This window comes from Bacillus rossius, chromosome 1 (assembly GCF_032445375.1).
Source record: "Bacillus rossius redtenbacheri isolate Brsri chromosome 1, Brsri_v3, whole genome shotgun sequence".
Taxonomy (NCBI): Eukaryota; Metazoa; Arthropoda; class Insecta; order Phasmatodea; family Bacillidae; genus Bacillus; species Bacillus rossius.
The window spans coordinates 72841828-72858822 of NC_086330.1; the positions used below are offsets into that span (position 1 = coordinate 72841828).

Below are 16995 nucleotides of genomic sequence, written 5' to 3' on the forward strand. Positions count from 1 at the left end.
TCCGTGTACTGCTTCGACTGCCCAACGAATTTTTGTGACATATCTGGACGCATTAGATTCAGCAGCTGTTAAGCGATTTCGTTTGTATTTCAATGTCGGCATCAACACTTCATAACCTTTTTCTTCCAAGTGCGCCTGAACGTCACGAAATCCTCTATCAACAACAAAAACATCACCAGGTTTCAGTAGATTGCAAATACTGTCAGGAGTATCCATAATGTCTTTCATTATAGTAGCGTCATTCACGTTGGCAAGATAGGGCCCTAACATATCTACTATATATCCATTTGTCCTACAAATAGTAAATGGCTTACATAATGGTACTTTTTTCTGCCCAGAGTAAGACTTTCTTTGATAGGTGTTATTCGAGCTCTTTTGGTAACGAGCATACGTTCCATCGCAAATCAAGAAAAGCTTATAACTGCGATCAGCAAACAAACTTTTTAAAAGTGGTGATGAATTATTTTCAGAGATTATCTCGAGACACAGATCGAAAACCAAAATACCGAGGTAAAACATCTTTCTCAAATGATTATATCACTTGGTCACAATATTTTGAAACCAACTGTTCATTTTCTAATTGTATAGTCGCTGATATCAATCTGTTTGAGTTACAAATACGTAGCTTAAATAAACAAACGATGAGAGCTTGAGTGACCATACGAGAATCTGTATTCCTCATAGTTGTTAATAAATCTCACAATTCGATTATCTTGTTACCTTTCGTGTTAAACACGAGGGACACAATAGCTGAAATGTATGACAGAGGTGTGCAGTGTGTTACACTTTTATTCATATCCAACACATACTCTTAATGACACACATACAAATATTCAACATAGGATAATATATCGAGGTACATTCGTTTTCGGAGGCTTCACTCTTAACAGTATTGGATCGTAACAGTTAATGCCCTCAATTGGCAAAAGTTTAGTTTATGTTTCAAGTTCAAGTTATGTCTTAACACGTAGTAATTCAAAAGACGTACTTCAGATGCTGTAGTGGCTGTTACCGTAAGTCTTTATTTGGCATTAAAAAAGAGTGTCTATAAATCTTGGTTTGAGAACAGGAACGACTTAACCAAGTATTGAACTTATTGACAATATTGAACTTCACATGTTTCTTCAAAATGCTGTCGGGATTTATTGTCGAAGCAATATAAAAAAATAGGTCTCTGGTCGGTGGGTTTTTAATGCTCAAACACAGTCAGCTGAGGAATAAAACATAGGAGATTGTTCTGGGCCTACATGACCGGAAACGCCGGTTCAAAGCCTGCCACACGAAGTCCGCCGAGCACTTCCGAGCGGCTCCGATGTTGGACGCACAGCGCGCGGCAATCCCTGTTCAGCGGGTAGCATCGGGCGCGCGCTTAGGCGCCGCGTAGACGTCATCATGTACGTAGTGTGGAAGCACACGTAACAATGTTTTCGCGTCTTAATCCAGTAAATATGTAAAGTTGTTCATAAGGTATACAAAAATCATCCATTTTTTTAATCAGTGTAGAGTCACATTCAACAGCCAAGTTTTTCATCATTTTAGTTAACTTTGAGCAAAAAATCTATTTTCAATTTTTTTTTCAATGTGATGTACCATTTAAAAAAAATTTACAAGCTCATAATTTCATCGAAAATTGAATTAGGAATTTAAAAAAAAAATTTTTCATATATTTACGGGTATCTTTACGTTCTTGTGGACATTTATAGCTCTTTTTTTTTTATAAAAGCTACCATCAGGCCCCAAAACATATCCGGTCGCTAGATCAATAGATCCACAAGACGCTGAGAATAACAATTTTTTACTGATTTTCAGTATTTTTCGATTTATTCAGATGCGGTAATAGATAAAGATCTGAAACTTGCAGGATAGAAGTATTTTATGGGTACAAATATTTCCTGAAATTATGAGCCCGATTTCTTTCTGGGGCCGATTCGGTATTCTTATCGTCCCAGGGCCTTTATACTACTAAATTCGCTTTAGCTTTCTTTGCAATACCTTATTGGAATATGTTGTTACTCTATTTCAACAGTCATCTACATCCCTTGCCATCTCTGTTTACAATTAGTTTTGTGAGTCCCTAAGAATTAAATCCGAATACTATTTACCACTCCTATTTACATATAGGTACAGTCGGCACTGCCAGCAATAGATGTAGGTCCTCCTCCACCTCGCGGCCATGTCTGCTGCAAGCTGAAGAAACTTCAGTGGGAAGAAGAACGATGTGCACAGATCGAGGAAGATAACTTCAGACTGCTGCAGCGTATGGGCTCCATCATGCAAACAAACCGCCTGGATAACCACTGGCTTTCACAGCCACCAAAGTAAATATTGTTCACTCTTGATTTATTGCACTTCTTATTTTATTGGTATCTTAGTCATTAGTATTTTGTCAGATGGGGAGTTCATGACTTTATCAATCACTGAGTTGTAATTCACCCCTATACATATAAATAAACACAAATATATAAGAAAACATGTAGAGTAATTGTGGCGATTTAGTGACATTAAAGTTTACTTAATACACAAAGCATATCAGGTGAAATTCTATAACAAGTAATACAATATGGAGTGAAAATTACAGAAATCTCACGAACTAATTAATCTGTCTCTCATATTGTGTAGAAACAAGGAAAACTGGGAAAATAAATCAGCACATACTGGTATCTTTCAACAAGTGAATTTCCAAATATTTTCTCTTAAGTCTTGCATATTCTGTTATAATATTGAGTTGTAATTAGGCCCAGCAATACCGAGAATATACAGTGGAAGTATGAAGTCGCACATAGCGAGGTGACCACATAACATCCCCATTTTCACAAGGTAGTCAGAGAAGCCATTTGTGCAAATGATCATATATTTTTGGCATGTGCATTGTTATGTGGCAACTCTCTGTCATATGATTTTCTATGTAACAGCATGCTCTTTGTGTTGGTTGTTTTCTCTGTGCGATGTTTCTGAACTGACACATATGACATAATTCGATTGACCCCCCCCCCCCCCCCCCCTTTCTCAACCACCCTGAATGTATCTCTTTACCGCCTATATCCTCTGCCTCTCTTTCTCGATCTAACTCTCTCTCTCTATCTATAACACTATTTATCCATATTTATCCATCTATATCTATACCTATGTACACTACACCTCCCAGGGCATTTTTGACTATGTTTTTTTGACTGCATTGATATTTTTTGTGTATTTACACCAAAAAAAGTGTCATATTATGGCAACTCTAAATCTTTATACACAAAGTCCTCGCCCTCTACTTGTCCACCACCTGGAAACAATTTTACTATATTATTGTACAGCTGTTGTGAATGCTATGCCAGCATCTAAGTTCTAGGACAGTGGACAGTCATGCCTATAGAGTATCGGTTGAGATAAACAGGTCTCTCCTCAAAGTTTGTAGTCTTATAGTGTTTGCTGTTGTTGGAGTGACAATCATCTATCATTTAAACAAAATGATGGCAGGGAGGATCGAAATGTCATTGCACAGACACATTTGATTGCATGCATCGTTCACATATCGGGCGACTGACACTGGTGTGGCTTGTGGTATTTGCGGATGCTATGAAGTAGGGCGGGGGGTGGGATCTTCAAATGGGTATTTTGAGCCACTATTTTGCTGCGTAGTAGGGGGAGGGTGCAGGTTTTGGGACCGTGTCAACAATCAAACAGGTGGGTGTGGCACCACGTGTCCGGGTAGGCGTGGCAGGAGGTGGGCTTGGCACCACGTGGCCGGGTGGGCATTGCTGGGAACCATGTGGAGGGAATCTTGAGGTGGTTGTTGAATTCACTTGGAGGCTGTGGCGATGGTTCTAAATTAAGAAGCTAGGGAGCGCTAGTGTCGCACGTGCCGGAATTATTTTTACAAGCAAAAAAATGGAAGACGGCTGCGGGGATTTGATCTGTCATCCTTTGAATTGGTAGTCAGCCATGCTAACCGCACGGCCACGAGGCCATCTTGGAAAAATAATTTAAGATGTTGTATGTATGCATAAAAAAATTTTGTGTTGAGTAATTTTTAAAAAAGGATGTAGTCCGCCATGTTTATATTTTTATAGTGCTAGGCGGTAAATTTAAACTATCCGCATCGGCTGCTAGTCGGCCACCATGTTTATTATTTTATAGTGCTAAGCGGGAAATTTAAACAAGCAGCATCGGCCGCCATGTTTATATTTTTTATAGTGGTAGGCGGGAAATTTAAAATATATAGTGTCGGCTGCTATGCAGCCGCCATTGTTATTGTTTTATAGTGCTAGGCGGGAAATTTAAACAAGCGGCATCAGCTGCTATGTTTATATTTTTATAGTGGTAGGCTGGAAATGTAAAATACAGTAAACTCTTGATTATCCGGGCCTGGATTATCCGGTTTTCGGGTTATCCGTGCTTGATTTTTTTATGAAGTTGTAAAAAAATGACGGGGTGTAGCTACGCCGCGACTGCTGTGTCAGAAAGCTATTTACCTGACCCTTCAGACCCTCGTTCTCCCCCGCCATCCTCACCCGTCAATTTGTCACACTTTAAACCAAAAAGGAATGCCTTGACTGCTGCTTCCGGCTCAACTCACCCCCCTTCCCCCTTTTCATTTTCTTTTCAAGCGTTCTTTTCACAGCACCCCGCCACGCTAAAAAAAAAAAGGTCCCTGTACCTCTTTTACCTTCCCACACTCCTGACGGCTGGAAGAGGCATTTTTCACGCAGTTATTTACATCAGTTCTCCCAGGCACATTTGTTTTTTGTAATCATGTCTGGTAAAAGGAAACGTAAAGTGCTGACAATAGCAGAGAAGTTAGAAGTTGTGGACAGGTTAAAAAAAAAAGGAGAAACTGCCGCGAAATTAGCACAGGAATATGAAATTGGAATCCAAACCGTGCGAGACATTAATAAAAGTGAAGAATAACTTTTGCAGTTTGCTAGTAGATCAGACAGTGTGGCAGGGCCTTCTAAACATAAAAGCATGAAAACATCTACCCACGCAGATGTTGACAATGCTTTGTATGTTTGGTTTAGGTCGTTAAAAGGGTGGAGGGAGATGCTGAGTTGGGACTGCCGCCGCTCTCCCTTCCGTAGCAATAAAGGGGACAGGAGAAGGATGGTGGCAACACAGTGCAAGTATTAGTTACGGTCCAATAAGCTGGGACACGGTATACAAAGCCTTTGCTTGTACTCATAGAATTCTACTGAAGAGACACTCTTTTGCCAGTAAATACACCATTTTTAAGTGGTGAAACGGATTATCCGGGTATTTTATGGGCATTCAATTACCCGGGCATCGGAAGGTCCCAATTAACACGGATAATCGAGAGTTTACTGTATATAGTGTCGGCTGCTATGCGGCTGCCATGTTAATTTTTCGTCAACATTGGAAAAAAAATAATTTCGGCTGCTAGGAAGTATCCAGAACAGCCAACTTTTAAAATAAAATAATATTATATATGATAATCGATTGCTGTAAGCCATCATCTTGTAGCACAGCATACCAGGCCGCCATCTTGTAGCACAGAATACCAGGCTGCCATCTTGTAGCACAGCATACCAGGCCGCCATCTTGTAGCACAGCATACCAGGCAGCCATTTTTTTCCCATTATAGTCATTGTTTTTTTTCAAGTTTGAATATAAAATAAAATTATTATTTCGGCAGCCACTACTCTATGACTATAGTAGTAGTACTAGGTGCCAAATTCAAAACACACACTGGAGGGCAGCCATGTTAATTTTTATTATAGTACTAGACCAGTATAGTCATATGCTTAATTTGTTGTGTAGCATGCCTGCCATCTTGATACCACTATAATGAAAAAAAAGCTATAGGCATTACCTATGTTTATATGAATATTTATGTGTTAATAAAATATATACTTAATGTGTATTTAGTACTATTCGGCGATTTCAAACACCATTTTATTAGAAGTATTCTAATTGTTTCACACACAGTTGTCATTTAAAAGAATGTCTTGTGCATATATAGATAGTATTCTTTCTTATAGTCATTATATTAAATTTTTTTTTAATATTGCCAAGGGCTGGAGTCGCGAGAGAGCATCGCATACGGTGTCAGCGACGGCGCGTTCCCCCTTGTGAGTTAATAATAACTCAGACACGGCCTCACGCGGCGTAGGGACGTGCTGCGGCGTGAAGCGCTCACAGAGAGCTGTACATAGCCTTTCAATTAATATTATTTAGATTTACCTCAAGTTAAAATACATACTTGTTTTTCCACAGTTAAAAAATATTACGTTTATATGCATTATTGCAGTTAATTATAAAAATAATATTTCAAATTAAGAAATAAAACATGTGTAACAAAAATTTTTATTTTTACTCCAGTTAAGTGGCAGGAAGTTTTGTGTGTGTTCGTGTTCGTGTTCGTTACCTGTACCTGCTATATGATTATTACCAGGCAAAAAGTAACTTGTAATAATATTTTCTTATTTTGCATTAGTTTCGTTTACGTAATGTTTCTTTTAAAAATATAATGTATGTATTTTTTTTTCTCACATCAGTTTTTAATATCTTTTACAAGTAGCACATTGCTACAAATTAGATTAAATATAAGTGAGTTTTCCAGACAAAAGTCACATCCTACGTGTTAACAACAGTCAACGAGCTTTAAACCAGACACCAGTCTACAGCAGCCCAGCTCTAAAAAATAAAAATTAAAATACAAAACCCCTTAGGCCACAGCTGCGACCCGCGCAGCCCCACCCTTTCACACGGGAACATCTGCGCTGCAGGAGTCTACCACACACCACGTGTCACACCCCCATTCCAAGGGTCTCCAGAGAGCCACGGTTAGAGTTTGTTAAGGCTGGTTCACTCCATCAGTCTTCCATATCGGTTCTAGAAATCCATGTTTTTATTGATTCTGGGAATCCCTTCCAGCTGACTAGAAGACATGTAGGAAGTCGCTTGTGGATTATATTAATTAAATATGTGTCTATATACTTCGTCTCTTGAATTTCTTGAGAATAAAAACCGCCCTTGACTTCATTACCATCCAGATCAGACAAGTAGTATGTTCTAGGGTAAGTGTTGCGTATTTTTATCACCTTTAAAATCTCGTGAGACCATTTTACGGAATAATCTTTTGCAAATAAATTATTATTTCTTGAGATCCGTACATGATCTCCTACACTAGCTTTAAGTCGCCTGTGATCTATCTTTTTCACAACATTGTAAACTGTTTTAAGAAGAGAATTATCATTCATCTCGTTGGGGCTCATACCGATAGTCCTATGAACAGTGGCGTCTCGTCAGGGCAAGCAAGGAAAGCAGTGCTTGCCCAGGCAGTTTCCAGACAATGTATTTTTTTAATAAATATTTTATTCAGAATAGTATTTTACTTTGGCTCGTGCAGTTAGGTGTACGTATTTTTTACATTATCTTCTTGGGACCCAATACTGTGCGCTGTGCGCTATAAGAAAAGAACTCGTCGACACACAAAACATGCTGTTTTAGAAGCGTTGCTAGGTTTAGAAGCGCTGGTAGGACCGCTTTCAGCAGGAAGGCTGCCGCAGTAGTTTCCTTTCGGAAGGGGGGGTGGCATGGTACAAAGGTTCAGGGAGGGGATTGGCTGTAAAAACACGTGGTAGAAGCTACGAAGGTAGCGCTTTCTTGCCGAACTCAAGCGAACATGGCCGAAGCAGATGGTGGAATTCTTCCGCCAACTGCTTCGGCTATATCCGCTAAAGTTCGGCAGGGCAGGTGGCGAGGTCGCGTTTCAGTCGGCGGTCGTCTCTCGGGGAGCGCGCATCTCTCTCGCGGGCTGTTGTCTGGGAGTTCCCTGCGCCCTATTGGGTAACCAAAGGCTGGCAGTGCGTGGGGGATTTGTGGGCGTACGGGAGGCGGCCTAGCAGTGCCAACTGCTACCGACCGCGTCCCGCGGGTGGCGGATACAGGATCCTAGCTCGAGAGTTGCAATCTCGCTGGAGTGACTGTGAATAACCACGTACCAGTTAACAGAGTTTATGATCACGTATGAAGATAGTTTATTTTGTGTTGGTACAAAAAATACCAACATTTAATTTTTACTATTCTAGTACATTTTTATGAGCTTCTTCTCTTTATTTTAAGTACTTACAATGCCATGTTTTGTCTGTTTATATATTTTGTACCAGATATCGATGATACTACACTCCCACTTAGTATATAAATAATGTAGAGTAGGTATTTTATTATCAGAATAATGTATGCCAAACATTATTATTTTTCAAAAATAGTTTATAATTTTAAAAAAAAGTAAATTTTTCTACTGTGGAATAGTCAATGTTCAGTTAGGAAAACTACTTAAATAGCACCCTTTTGTACCTTTAAATCCATATTTTCCCTGGGGAGGGCCCCCGACCCCCCCCTCCCCTCCACCGTGTTTTGGGGTGAACGGAGTTGTTGCTTTCCCTCATTGAAACCTCACGCCTCGCCACTGCCTATGAAATCTGTCATTGTATATTTCCATAACTTTTGGTAAGAGCGGTAGCCATTTATAGTTTCCCTGAGCGGACATTTCCATAAACAAAAGCGATTTTAAACTTCTAATGAAGCGTTCAACGACCGAGGCCTTCAGCTCGCTGTTGGTTGAATAATGGTTAATTCCGTGTTCTTTCATCAATGTCTAAAATCTTCTTTTATAAAATTCGGTACCGCGATCTGAGTGCACGTGAGTGAAACCTCCAGAGTCCTTTAAAATACGTTTCATAGCTAAAGCCACAAGCTCCGCAGTTTTTTTTCAGTACCGGAACTGCGTAAGCCCGCTTGGAGTAAACATCAATCGCAACCAATATATATCTGAATCCTTTATTCGCACGGTGATAAGGTTGCATTTCCACCAAATCAATTTGTAAAAGATCGCCGACACCATGAGTGATTAGATGTCTTCGAGGAAAGACTTTGCATGCACTTTTGTGAAATTCAAGCGCAATACCGCGTCGGGCAGTCATTTTTAAATTTTTTAAAATTTTTTTTAATGTAGCCAGATTCTATGAGTTCTTCTAGTATGGCCAACACTTCATTTGAATGGCTCGTGTTCCCGGATTGTTGAGATGCAAGTAATAATCTAAGCCAATCACATAATTCATTTACCGAGTTCCAGTAAACATATTCCTTTCGACGATTTAAATCTAGTTTTTCAACTAAACCACTGCCTTCATGGGAAGCAATGGCAGGACAAAGATCCTTAATGAGCCCGAACTTTTCATGATCAGTGTTTTTATAACATTTGGATGACGCATCATTTCTTTTATAACACAAGCTAGTAGACCGCAGCAAGTGTGTGTATCGACACAATGCAGCTTCTGAATACACCTTAGGTTCTTTCAAAAACAATAGCTCATATAATCCAGGCGAAGGTTGTATTAATTCACCATCTATGCGAAGTAAATTATTAGGTAGGAAAACAACTTATTTCCCAAGAACCAGCGATTGTTGTATTTGTAAATTCCATAGGTCGTATCATTTATCTTAGAATTGAATGCGGTTAGGTAGGACCGGGCCTCCTCACCCAATGGCTCACGTGACGCAGTCGAGCGTTTACCGGAATGAGCAATCAGTGATAAATCATCTTCGTCTTCACCTTCGCTAGAGAAAGCCTTAATCTAAGGTTTAGCGATAGGTGTAGTGGATTCTTTTTTCACCTCAACCGATAAATTATCTGCGGTAGCAGAAGAACTCTCGAGACGCGACGTGATCGGTTTGAATACCTGTTCATTAACTGCATCCCGCACCAGGCGTGCGCGTTTGTCTAGCAAATATTTTTCACGAACGTTTTGTATGACGTGATGGAGCTTTATTGCTTCTGAAGCCATGACCGACTCATGCGAGCGTAAATAGAGGATTTTATACATTAAGACTTCCTTTTGAGCTCAGTAGTGGTACTGGGTATAACGGGAAGATGCGCCGGTACGGTAATGCTCAGAAGCGGAGTTGAAGATGGCCTTACACCAGACAAATTCACCGACAGACCTCTTAAAACCCGAAGGATACAGATGGTGACCGTCCTGGCTGGTTCTCAGGTCTGGCCTCTAGCTTCGTTCTCAACACGTTATACAATAAGTCTAGACGATTTCTCATTGTATTCAAGCTTTGATTAATGATATGTGGAAACTGAGAACATGAAGTAGCTCCACTAATGAGACTATCAACTTTATATTCAATACTCGATAGAAACTCCTTAATACATTTAGCATTATCTTCGCATTTCCGGCAACATGTTTATTGGCAAAAATGGTTGCAAATAATAAGAGCTTTCTACCCTAGAGCATTGTAATATGAATTATGATACATCCTGTATATTTTAAATTTCCTGCCTACCACTATAAAAATATAAACATAGCGGCCGATGTGGCTTGTTTAAATTCACCGCCTAGCACTATAAAAAAATTAACATGGTGGCCGCATAGCAGCCGACACTATATATTTTAAATTTCCCGCCTACCACTATAAAAAATATAAACATGTGCGGCCGATGCGGCTAGTTTAAATTTCCCGCCTAGCACTATAAAATTATAAACATGGCGGCCGACTAGCAGCCGATGCGGCTCGTTTAAATTTTCCGCCTAGCACTATAAATATATAAACATGGCAGCTGCATAGCAGCTGATGCGGCTCGTTATATTTCCCGTCTAGCACTATAAAAATATAAACATGGCAGCCGACTATCAGCAGATGCGGCTCGTTTAAATTTACCGCCTAGCACTATAAAAATATAAACATGGCGAACTACATCCGTTTTTAAAGATTACTCAACACACAATTTTTATAAGCATATATACAACATCTGAAATTATTTTCCAAGATGGCCTCGTGGCCGTGCGGTTAGCATGGCTGACTAAAGGATGACGGATCGAATCCCCGAAGCCGCCTTTCATTTTTGTACTTGTAAAAATAATTTCGGTGCGCGCGACTCTAGCGCTCCCAAACTTCTTACTTTAGAAACATCGCCGCAGCCTCCACGTGATGTCAACAACCCCCTCAAGATTCCCTGCACGTGGTTCCCGGCAACGCCCACCTGGCCATGTGGTGCCACGCCCACCTGTTTGATTGTTGACACTGTCCCAAAACCGGCACCCTCCCCCTACCTGCTTGTTTCCACAGCGAGTACTGTTTGTGTTGCTGATGCAGTTATTTATTTACTATTGATTTAACAAGCATATATTTTGCATTTTCTTTGTTGAATTGGAAAGAATATTAATGTTTTACTTTCAAATTGTTACAAAGATTTTTATTACCTACAGTCAGTTGCTTGAGGAGAACTGAGATAATTGTGTACACTCCCGCTTGGAGTACTGAACTCAGCCGCAGTTATGTAAATGGAAGGTGCAGCTGTACACATATTTTTGTTAATGTTGTAATATAATCGCCTTTTTATATGCAATTCGCTCCGTACTTGCAGGCACAGATTTGTGCCCACATTTGATGAAACTAATTTCAACTTAAATTTTAAACTGAAGCTGACATTTTCAGAAATTTGGTAGAGGGGCTTTTGTTTCTTTTAGCCCAATTACATTTTGTTACAATTTCTGTACTAAATTCTCCAACAATTTACAAATCATAGACTGTATGTGAATACTCAATTTTTTAAAAGTGTCAAAAATATTTTATAGGAAATACATTGCTTTTATGTTATAACTATGGGTAACATGTATTTAATAGCATTTGTCAATATTTTAATACGTGGTTATAAATTTTGGAGATTTAAATTAAAATTTTAAAACTATTTCTAAAAAAATTGAACATGTAAATAATAATAATTTTTGAAATATTTGTAGCATAGTTTTAAATGCTCCATTAAAATTAATTTTAATTTTGCTAGTTTCCTACATCGAGTCGGAATCTACAAGACCCGCCCAACTCAGTCAGCTGCCACTGACTCTGCGCTGACCAACACTCCAGAAGCACTGAGCCACAGGAAGATTCGTTGCCAAGCATGTAATCCACAGAAAATAAACATGGCTCAGGTGAATCTAGAGTAGTGTCATTATACATTCAAAATTTAAGGAGATAACATATTGCCTATTTTTGTTTTAAATAGGCCTACCAAGTTAGCAGAATAACATAAATACCCATACCAGACGTTTTCACAGGGTTGAAAAACTGATAGTAAAATACATAAAAATTAACAAAAAGTCATTCCTTATACTAGAAATTAACAGAAGTAAAAAAAACAACAAAAAAACAAAAAAACAATGTAATCAATGAGAACTACCAGAATGCTTTACAATATAAATCAACAGAATTAGTGGGGGGAAAAACAAACAAACTGAATGTTTTACAACAATACCTTACAACAATCAAAATAACAAAATAGAAAATCACAACTTTCAGTGAAGGCTAATTAATCCAGTGGGTCGTGACAGTAAAAATATTTTTCCGAACAGAAACAACATAGGTACTCAATACAGTTATTGTTTTCTCAATATGAACCAACATGTGCCAAAAGATTCACTGAAACCATGGCTGTCTCACAAAAAAAAATTGTTTAAGTAAATCTAAAAGTGTGCGGGAAAATTCCAGCTTAAAGCCTATACACCCACCATGCTGGGGATTTAACCATGCGGAAAAGGTCATGTGCATCTTATGCTTACTGGGGATTTAGGCCAGTCATTGCAGCAATTGAAGCTATGTCTGATATCCATTTGGTCACCCTAGCCAAAACTAGCCCCTCTATGTGTTTGGGAATTTAGGCTTTTCGGTCCACATTTTTTTTTTACAATACTGGGTTGTGGGACCAATGGATGGGGGACTACTGACGTCAATCCATACAGCTGCCAGTCAGCTCCCGTAAAAAAGAAAATGTGCTATTGCAGATATTCCTTTCGCCTTCTACAGAAGTGGAAGGGCCGTGATCACAAGACTCTCGCTGGTGGACAGCCGAGTCAGTGAACCGTCTGGAACTACTTGCGCACGTCTTCACCGATGTAACTGCTTTCTGCTGCACGCCGATTTTAATTGATTACGACCTTCCAATCCATCCAGGAGTCCGCGGACTGTTATTTGTTATTCACAGTCACTCCATCAAATTAATACTGGGACGCGGTTGATTGCAGAAGGCACTGATAAGTCGCCCTCGGTTAACTCACAAAGCACCACGCACAGGTCTCAAATATCACGGGATCGATGCTTACACCCCGAGAGAAGACAGCAAAGACCACTCAAATTTCTGTTGGGTTTTGTAGATTTCTACTGTAAAATTTTGGAAGGAATAATACTCCAACTTTTCTTCTGTTTATGCAGATATCTTCAAGGCTCCAGCCAATCACCTTTACAGCAGACAGTTAATTTTGCCTAAGCAAGGTATAATTTTTCATTGTAGATGTTATGCTAAGATAAATGTTTGGACTGGTATGTCACGACCCCATTTGGGATAACTTGACTGGATGGACTAAGTGAGTAGGCCAGTTGCAAAGTAAGCCTTGTCCAGCATAAATCATTTTGCGTAATGCAGTAAAAACTGCTGCCACCATTTACCAAGCGTTAACAGTGATTTAAAAAATACTACCAAACTGCTAGTGAGTCTTCTTTCCACGGCACAAAGTATCATACAAATTGCACAATTGGGGTGTCTTAAGTTAAATAAAATTGTTTGGACATAGCCTATCTTGCAACAGTCAGCTGGACATGGCTTATTTTGAAACTGCTGGGTATGGACAAGATGCACTTTGCTAAAGGAATGTACATCATAACTAATTAAATTTATATTGTGTATTTTAGCTACAGATGCAGACTTTGGAACAGACAGGTCATTTAAATTGTAAGTTAAGAACACTAAACAAACCGACTTGCTCACCATTGTTTTCAACACAATTTTATCATTCATATGCAAATAAAAAAAATTAAAGGTTTGCAATGAGCAAACAGTGAGTTTCTTAGTTTGTCCTAAATACTATATACTAAGTTCATCATCTGTCATGATAATGTCAACTTCAGCATCTTCTGCCTCACCTACTGTTGTGTCTTCAAGGATAGAACTGTACCAGCCAAGAAGGGGATTGTCTTTCCATTCACTTCCATAATGCTTACACAAAATGCTTTCCACATATTTTAGTTTCTCAGGTTTTATTGGTACCCCAATTTCAATTCTTTTGGTGTTATGTTTGAAATGGTTTTGCCACGCCTGCATATTGATTTAGCAGCTCCAGCATCTACCTTGTAGTTAGGCTCTCCTCTTACGAGAACACTTCCATTTACTGAACGAAGTATTACGAACCGCTTGAACGGAGAAAATTGAAAATGCCAGTTACCAGGTTTCTTTAATATTACTTCAGCTGCACTCTTCCAATAATAAACCTTATAATCTTCTATTGGTCTAAATAGCTGGCCATGCTCCCTGGACAGTTTATAGTATTCTTCAGAAGCAACTATGGTTTCCCTCTTCTTTATCACTTGTTCAATGGGCCAAAGACTCTATCGGGAGGGATGTATGAATGTCCTGGGATCGGAAACGTCAGTATAATTCTGTTTACATTTTGTGGAGCATATGATTGTAACCATTTGCATAGCATACCGATCATTGAGCTATTTTTGTTCTGGCCACCACAGCCATTACAGTACAGACTTACGGTATGTACACCAGCAAGGCTTGTGTTCCTTAGTCGATGGTAGACTGCAGATGCAATAGAATTAGACCCTTTATACCTTTCTGGCTCAGGCCACGTGTAAACATAAGTACTATGGTGATCTTGTTTGGAGGATGATGTGCCCTGGCATTTCGTAAAGTTGTAGCAATAGAGTTGTCGGCTGCAGTAAGCAGACTGATCAGGTAGTTTAGGTAGCACTTGATTTTTTTGGCAATCAAAGCTAAAACTAACTACACCATCTTCTTCTTTCTTAAGCAGTTCATAAAACACTTTTGCTTTGAGCTTATGCACTCTGTATTGAGTAATTAGATCTTGTTTGCTGCCCTGATCATGGGTGTAACTAATCTCCTCTTTCAACCGAATACAGAATAAAAATGCATCTGTTGATGGGCAACCAAAACTAATATTGAAGTCCTCAACAAAGATCTTTCTAAAGTATTCAAATTTAACTCTTAGGCTGATGTCTGAAGCTTGGTTAAAAGAACGCCAAAGCTTCTTTATTGTAAGAGAACTCTGCAAATATTGCTGTTTTGATTTGCCACGACAGTAGTGCGATTCTAGTAGTTGTAGTGATTGAATGTATGTTTTGACAGCTTGTTTTTTTAAGGCAAACTGTTTGAATCTAACATCACCACTGCGATTTTCTTTTGGTGCACCTTCAACAAAACGAAACCAAAATTAAGTAACAATATTAATGCTATGGCTGAAGTGATAATAAATTAATATAGTATACAACTCCTGTAAGCAATTAATGTTTGAAGTTGATGTTATATTTATCACTTTGGTATATTTTAAAAACTCGTTTTATTTTATGCCTACCCAGTACAAAACTACACGAGTGAAATAGTTTTACGACACAATAATATTTACGACCATATTCATCAATATTGGCCTTTTTATTTTTTCACAACATTTGTAGATTTATAAAACCTCTCACATCACGTACTAATGTTTAAATAATGTTAAATGGACAAGACCCGTTTTGACACCACGCATTTGAAAACACTAGATTTTTAAAGGACAAGACCTATTTTGCTACAGTATTCGGGATGGACATAACCTGTTTTGTAACAGTAGAAAATTTGGACAAGGCATGTTTTGAAACTGTACTGGTATTTTGTGCTGCTTTTAAACAGGGACAAGAATTATTTTGTTCCAGTTTCTTAACTGTCACTGATACCTACCACAAAGGTGCACCCAAAACCACCATAAACTCGTTTTTCAATTTTTGTGGACAAGGCTTACTTTGCAACTGGCCTACTCAAGTAAAGGATACCATTGCTGGATTTTTTTCTTGGTGTAGGTTAACCCCCATTCGATGTTAGGAAAAAAATTCTGTAGGTAAAGTGTAGATATCTTTACATCGGACAGTTCCTTGAGCTTCAGTTAGGAACTTATATGGCGTGAGCTGAAAAAATTAATTTGTAATTTTTATGATAAAGTAATTAAAAATTACCAATTTTTCTGATGGAAAGAGGGTGTCTTAAATTGTAATCTATTGGAGACCGATTCGCCGGTGGAAATGCTTATTTGAACATACTAACAACTTGCATCCAAATTATCACACCTGTGATAGCACTGCAGCTCGCAAATAATGTCGAGTGAATATCTGGTGACAAAATTTGCGACTAAATAACAAGTGCAAAAGAGCAACGGTGACTAATATATACAAATAGCCTTAAGATCACCCTAGGAACACATACGGTGTGCAGAGCTTCAGGAAAAATAAAGCGATTTGAAAACTACTGAAGACATCCGATTGGGGTCTTTACGAAAATCATTTAAGAATTCGCTAATGGTCACAAGTAGTCTGGTTTCCAGATTACGCTTTTAAACTGTATATTTAGAAGAATTAAAATGGCTAAAATATGTGTTTTCAGAGTAATTTTTAGGGGAAAAAAATCGATAAAAAATTTCTTGGAAGCTCTTATGGGACTTGCATTACCCCTTTATCTTCATTTCTCCACCACATGATTTTACGGATACCACTTAAATTTCATAGTTGTCCTATCAATACTTTTTGCCCTATAATTATGTGATACTTAGTATTCACATAAGTAATTTAATTTATCTATATGGTACTGGATGTTAGCGCATATAAATGCTTCTGTAGTTCTAGGCAATTAAACGCACGTATTTGAATACAGCGGTGCCGGCGTTATCCCACAGACGACGAGAAGCTGCGCGCCAGTTCAGAGCCTTGCGCTTAGAGGCGTTTCCGCGCTAGAAATACCAGTGAGCGCAGTGCATATAATCCCACCTCACTGACATAGATACACCCCTGACGAGGCGGGCCCCTTAAAGCCAAGTACTACAATAAACAAATAAAAATGTAACATGGCATATGAGACTGACATCGTTCAGAGCTTCGCACCACAGAGCCCATACTGTCACCACACCTAACAACCCTCTTGTCCTCATGGCGCTTTAA

The 16995-nt window shown here is 38.8% G+C and overlaps 1 protein-coding gene across 1 annotated transcript in view; it reads left to right on the forward strand.

The window, feature by feature from the left end:
• LOC134537659 (uncharacterized) overlaps positions 1-16995 on the forward strand; it is a 61441-nt gene that overhangs the window by 11720 nt on the left and 32726 nt on the right. The window contains exons 2-3 of the mRNA XM_063378344.1: positions 2122-2318; positions 11801-11945. Coding sequence (XP_063234414.1) covers positions 2122-2318; positions 11801-11945 — 342 coding nt within the window. The remainder of the gene's footprint in view (positions 1-2121; positions 2319-11800; positions 11946-16995) is intronic.